Source organism: Nycticebus coucang, chromosome 2 (genome assembly GCF_027406575.1).
Source record: "Nycticebus coucang isolate mNycCou1 chromosome 2, mNycCou1.pri, whole genome shotgun sequence".
Classification (NCBI taxonomy): Eukaryota; Metazoa; Chordata; class Mammalia; order Primates; family Lorisidae; genus Nycticebus; species Nycticebus coucang.
In genome coordinates this window covers 57,312,898-57,319,449 of record NC_069781.1, presented here as the reverse complement: position 1 = coordinate 57,319,449, position 6,552 = coordinate 57,312,898, and the positions used below count along the sequence as shown (strand labels likewise).

The 6,552-nt window shown below is 39.7% G+C and overlaps 1 protein-coding gene across 1 annotated transcript; it reads right to left on the bottom strand.

Annotated features, from left to right (window-relative positions):
* Positions 1–5,604: 5,604 nt before the first annotated feature.
* LOC128569096 (interferon alpha-5-like) lies at positions 5,605–6,174 on the bottom strand. The gene has a single exon (XM_053567192.1). The coding sequence runs from the start codon at positions 6,172–6,174 to the stop codon at positions 5,605–5,607; it is 570 nt and encodes a 189-aa protein (XP_053423167.1).
* Positions 6,175–6,552: the final 378 nt, after the last annotated feature.

Genomic DNA, 6,552 nt, shown 5'->3' with positions numbered 1-6,552 from the left:
TGTGGATGTTGAAGATGCTGCTGGGCTTGGGGAGGTGGGTGACCCTGAGCCTTGGTCTCTAGGTTCTCTGAAGGTGGGGCTTCAGGCCTTGATCTTAAATAGGGAACAAACTACTTTCTGCTTTCTGGATGTCCCCACATTACTTTCTACTCCTGTTTTTGCTTTCTTGATGCACCCTCTACTTGGGTTTAGAGCATTTTCTCACCCATGTTATTTTTATGTTCTTTTCATTATTGTCTCCCCACTCCTTGACCAGTGAGCCTTTTAAGATTATTTTTAATCGAAGCTCTGTAAATCTTTCATACAGGTACACTACATCTCTGTATATGTAGTCCATGTATTTCTCCACTTTTTATACAATGAATGGCAATATTGAATTTCTGTATTCAAAGAAGGGTTGAAAATGTACTACAAGTGAAAATTTTAAGTCAAATGCAGCAGTTCTGTATATCAGCTATTGACTTTTAACTTAACTTCATGACTGAGTTTGGTTAGTGACTTTAATGTAATTTATTTCCTTCGATAAATTATAATGTGCCAAATAACAGAAATAATTGTAAAATTATAAAAATGTGTATATTACAATACTCAATGGAATGAAATACAGGAAAATTCTTCAAGTAGGCTAATGTCTTCTAAAATTTCAATCTTTAACATTTGTTTCAGTGTAATTAGATTTTTGATTTTGGTTCATCAAAAAGTAACAGAGTTACTAGCAAGGAAATCAAGACACACCCCATTTATAGTAGGTATGAAATGAAATGAGATACTCAAGAAGAAAGGTAACCAACAAGATGGAAACCTTTTACAACAAAAACCCCACAAAATACTCAGAAAAGTAATAGCAGGGGAGACAAACAAAGAGAAAGGCATCCCATGCTTGTCAATCTTAAGAATTGTATGTTGGCTCAGCACCTGTGGCTCAAGCGGCTAAGGCCCCAGCCACATACACCTGAGCTGGCAGGTTCGAATTCAGCCTGGGCCCACCAAACAACAATGACGGCTGCAACCAAAATAGCTGGGTCTTGTGTAGGGTGCCTGTAGTCCCAGCTACTAGTGGGGAGGAGGCAGGAGAATCACTTCAGCCCAGGAGTTGGAGGTTGCTGTGAGCTATGATGTCACAGCACTCTACCAAGGGCAACAGCTTAAGGCTCTGTCTCAAAACAAAAACAAACAAACAAACAAACTTGTATTCTTAAACCGACAGTAGTACTCAAAGCAAGCTACAGATTCACTTCAATTTCTACTAAAATACCAATTACGGTCTTCACAGAAATAGGCAAAAAACAAAAGCAGCATCTCTATGGAACCCAGATAGGTCATGAGTAGCCAAAGTGATCCTGAGCAATAGGAAGAAAGCTGAAAGGATCACACTGCTAGACTTCAACACATCTGGCAAAGCTGTCTTAAGCAAAACGGCGTGGCACTGCTATATGCTAACAGGCACACTGATGGATGGGACGCAATGGAGAAACTGAAGATCCATCCAATTATCTACAGCTAACTGATTTTGAACAAAGGTGCCAAGAATGCTCATTGGGAAAAGGAATCTCATCAGTAAGTAGGACTGAGAAAAGTGAATATCCATATGCAGATGAATGAAACTGGACCCCAACCTCATTCTCTTAAAAAAAATTAAACACAGTTAAGAACCATGAACCTTAGACACAAAACAACAAACCTATTAGAAGAAAACATTTAGGGAACTACTCCATACATTGGTTTGGGAGAAGAGTTTATGTGGAACACCTGGAAAGCACAGGAAACAAAAGTAAAATTACATAAATGGAATTATTTTGAACCAAGGTCCTTATTTCTGCACTGCAAAAAAAGCAATGAACAGACTCAAAAGACAAGCATGGGGAAAATATTTGGAAACCACCCATCAGACAGGGAATAAATATTGAGAACATACAAGAAACTTGAACATCTCAACAGAAAAAAAAAGCATTATGATTAAAAATAAGAAATTATGTAAACAATAGTAGGACGTGTTCTTTCTGACTTCACCCTTGGAGGACAATGTGCAAGGGGACAATGTACTTCACATAGGAGAACTGCACTCTTAATCTGGGGCTTTTCCTGCATAGGATTGAGTTTCCCACCCAGATTGGCAGGTCTGCCTGTTGCCTGGAACCTTCAGGAGGGGAAGGGTGTGATGCTCGGGTGGACACCCTGGTCTACACAGCCCACTGTAGACAGCGACTACATGTCACTCTCTTCCTAAATTCCAATCCCATGGATGCCATGTCCTGCCCCAAGCCACACATTCATTCTCTTTGTCATAGTGTAGGGGTAAGGAAACAAGCTGATGACACGTGGCATCTGTTCTTGCTGAGGAGTTGGCTTTTGAGGAAGGAAGAGAAATCTCCAGGAAATTGGCTTTTGAGGAAGGAAGAGAAATCTCCAGAAATTTCTGCATAGATATAAAACCAGCCTTCAGGTCTGGTTTAGTGGCCACCCTGGTCACTTCTGGCCACCAGGGGGCTGTCATCCCCTGGGAGGTCTACAAGTGCCCACACACAGGCTGGACCCTGCTTTCTCTTTCATTTTAGATACGGCTGCCATGATGTCATAGCGGAAATCTCGAACCTCTGCGTTGCAGATGTCACTGCAGAGCACAGATGTTCTCTTTAAGCTCTGCTTTCTACTTGTGGCGTCTGCTCTTTAGGGAAACCATGAAGCCCGAATGACAGCAGAACAGAAAGCAGCTCTGTGTGTATGCTCTGGAAGATGAAGGCAGTGAATAACCAGGGTCCCATGGTGTTTCTGCCTGGTGAGGCAGGAAACCCACGTGCTAGGAGGGTGTATTGTGGAATGTTGATTGTGGATGAGGGTGGGCATGTGCCAGGGGCTAGACTCACTAAATAGATATTGCATCTTTTCTGAATTCCGCCTAGATGGTGATTCCCCTTTTAGGCACTCATGTAAAGCCATCAATTTCTGAGTATAAAGAGGACACATTTTTAAAAGGGGGTGTCATGATTTGGGAGCCTCTCTACCATTTGTTATAAAATTTCTTTTTTGAGGCTGCCTTCTTTTTAATTTAGTTACTTGAATGGGTCGACACAGTTTCTACGAGCTTTATAGATAGGCAAGTAACATTCTCATCTACAGCACTATGGAAAATAATAGGGAAACACATACCAGAGCTTGTTAATAACTCCTTACTCAGTGGAGAATGCTGTGTTAAGTGCTTTGAAATCTATGTGTTCACTGAAATTCACAAATATATAATAGATAGAGCACATTTATTTTTCATGAGTAAACGAAATCTCAGAGAGGTTTAGTGGGTTTCTGAGCATCATCTGTTTACGAAATCAGACTGGAATTGCAAGGTAGAACCCTTTGTTGTTACTTGTAATCTATATGGTGCCGTAAGGTTGACATTTAGAATTTCTTCAAGAATTCCCCAATCTCTCTTTACTTCTGGATTATACACTATTCTTTCTTGCCCCGTCTGCATTTCTTTGGTTCAGTAGTAGTTTCAGGTGGTTTTTACCCAATGTTTTCCTTCTTTATCTTATTAATGAGAGAGAGATTGTCTAATCCAGTTTCCCAATTTTATTTTCTGAAGGAAGGTTGTCAGTTTCCTTGATAGTCCACATAGTGTAAAACTGATGATCCAGTATAATTGGGAACAATGTATTATGTTATGATTGAAATAAATAAAATATATTAAAAATATGGATATGTTTTGCTAATATATCAAAACCACAAAATCTATCCAGTGATATTACATTCTTCATAGAATGAAAAACTATGCAGATACAAAATCGCCCTCATGCCTTTCCAGGTTCAACCCGATTTCTTCCATCCATTTCAAAGTCAACCTTCCCATAACCGTAACATTTTCTGTATACGAGGCACTGATTTCTCGTTTTTCATTTCACTCTCCCCCCTACTCCAGTATGGTTTCCACTGATTACTTCCACCAAAACACCTCTGACTGTGCTGTCGGTTTTCCTGATAGAGTTGACAGCTTCAATCCACATTTCCTTAAGTTTACTTCTCGATTATAGACTATTCTTTCTTGCCCTGTCTGCATTTCTTTGGTTCAGTAGTAGTTTCAGGTGGGTTTACCCAATGTTTTCCTTCTTTACCTTATTAGTGAGAAAGAGATTGTCCGATCCAGTTTCCAATTTTATTTTATGAAGGAAGTTTGTCAGTTTCCCTGATAGCCAACATAGTGCAAAACTGATGATCCAGTATAATTGGGAACAACTTATTATGTTATGATTGAAATACATTAAATATATTAAAAATATGGATATGGTTTACCAATATATCAAAACCACAAAATCTATCCAGAGATATATGTACTTTATAGAATGAAAAACTACGCAGATACAAAATCTCCCTCATTCTTTTTCAGTTCAACCTGATTTCTCCCATAACTGTAACATTTTCTGTACAGTGGCACTGATTTCTCATTTCACTTTTCCACCCACTCCCGCATGGTTTCCACTGATTACTTCCACCTAAACAACTCTTGCTGTGCTGTCTGTTTTCCTGATAGAGTGGACAGCTTCAATCCACGTTTCCGTAAGTTCCCTGATTCTTCTTCTAAGCACATTTATTTCCTTAAAGACCTTGTTATTGCCATTCTCCCTGTCCTTCTCATGTAAGGTATATCACCACTGTTGCTGTAGCAGCTACTGTCTCCAGTCCCTCTAAGAGTGGAAGGTCCTCAGAATTGAGCTTCAGTCTGTTTCACTCTGTGCTCTCTCTCTCCACATGACCACTTTCATATTTGTCCTTTCCGTTGCCAGTTATGAAGTTCCAGGCATTGAATTCCTTGGAATGACATACTCAGACATCCCCAAGTGGTAATAGACATTTTCACTTAGATAGTTAACTGTCAATTTATAAAGAATATCGCTGCTTTTATTTTTTATTTCCTGGCATAACTTAGTCTACCTTCTTCTGAGAGGATTACACCAGTTTGTGATTCTTCTCATTATAACATTTACTTAATTGACATAAATTGGCTATGGTTACTGTTTTTAATTTTCTTTCCCTACAGGAATCAAAGGTTAAATAGAGCAAGAACTGTATTTTTATGTTCACCTTTATATCCTGAATGAATCAGACAGCAGTAGCTTACATTAGACTAATTTTTACTTATATCCTGAATATTGCAATTACAGGTAACAGAATAGTACAATGCATTCCTTAATCATGTTTCCTAATGAAGCTTGGAGTTCCATTTTAGAAGAATAAACAAATATAAGAAGTTTCCCTTAGTAAATATTTCATGAACAAAGCAAATTAATAAATTAGATAAATATAGAGGACATATTTTATTATATTAACATCATAAAGTTTCACATTATTTTTTGAATAAAAATAACAAATCTTATAAATAGTTGAATACATAGATATTTAAATGAATAATAAATAGATCCATCATCAAGGTCATATGTAAGTGGCTAGCACCCATAAAATTGAAGACCATGTTGCCTGACATTCCTGAAAATACTTGAAACATTTGATTTGATATCAGTTGGTTGTAACAAAATTTAGAGTTTTGAAATGGCAGCACCCATGAAAATGTGAGATGGTGACTGTGTGAACCTGAATGGTTGCCACGTCGGACCCATCTCATTCCTCTATCCTTAATCTTTCTTGCAAGCTTATTGTTGAAGAAAAGGATCTCAGGATTTCTGCTCTGACGATCTCCCAGGCACAAGGGCTGTATTTCTTCTCTTTCAGGTAGAGAGCGATTCTTTGGAAGTAGCTCCTCACGGCCAGCATGGAGTCCTGGTTCATCAGGGCAGTCTCTTCCATTCCCTCCTCTGGCAACAGACAGGCTTCTAGCTCCTTCAGCTGCTGATGGAGGCCAGTGCAGAACTGGTCCAGGAGGGTCTGATTCCAAGCCTTAGATGAGTCATTTGTGCTGAAGAGGTTGAAGGTCTGCTGGGTCAGCTCATGGAGGACAGAGACGGCTTGAGTCTTCTGGAGCTGCCTGCCACCCAACTCCTCCTGGGGGAATCTGAAGTCACTCCTGTCCTTCAGGCAGGAGAAAGGAGAGATTCTCCTCATTTGTACAAGGGGAGTCAAGGCCCTCCTGTTGCCCAAGCTGTGGGACCGAGGCAGATCACAGCCCAGAGAGCAGATGGACGTGCCGCTGAGCACCACCAGGGCCATCAGGACAGAGAAGGGCAAGGCCATTGTGGATGTTGAAGATGCTGCTGGGCTTGGGGAAGTGGGTGACCCTGAGCCTTGGTCTCTGGGTTCTCTGAAGATGGTGCTTCAGGCCTTGATCTTAAATAGGGAACACAACTACTTTCTGCTTTCTGGATGTCCCCACATTACTTTCTACTCCTGTTTTTGCTTTCTTCATGCACCCTCTACATTTTCTCACTCACGTTATTTGCATGTTATTTTCATTATTTATTCTCCACTGCTTGACTAGTGAGCCTTTTAGATTATTTTTAATTGAACCTCTGTAAACCTTTCATACAACTAAACTGCTTCTCTATATATGTAGTCTATGTATTTCTGTACTCTTTATGCAATGAATGGCAACGTTGAATCTCTGTATTCAAT

Bases quoted from the DNA above. Each gene is read 5' to 3' on its own strand.
- LOC128569096 (XM_053567192.1), bottom strand. From the start codon at position 6,174: ATGGCCTTGCCCTTCTCTGTCCTGATGGCCCTGGTGGTGCTCAGCGGC.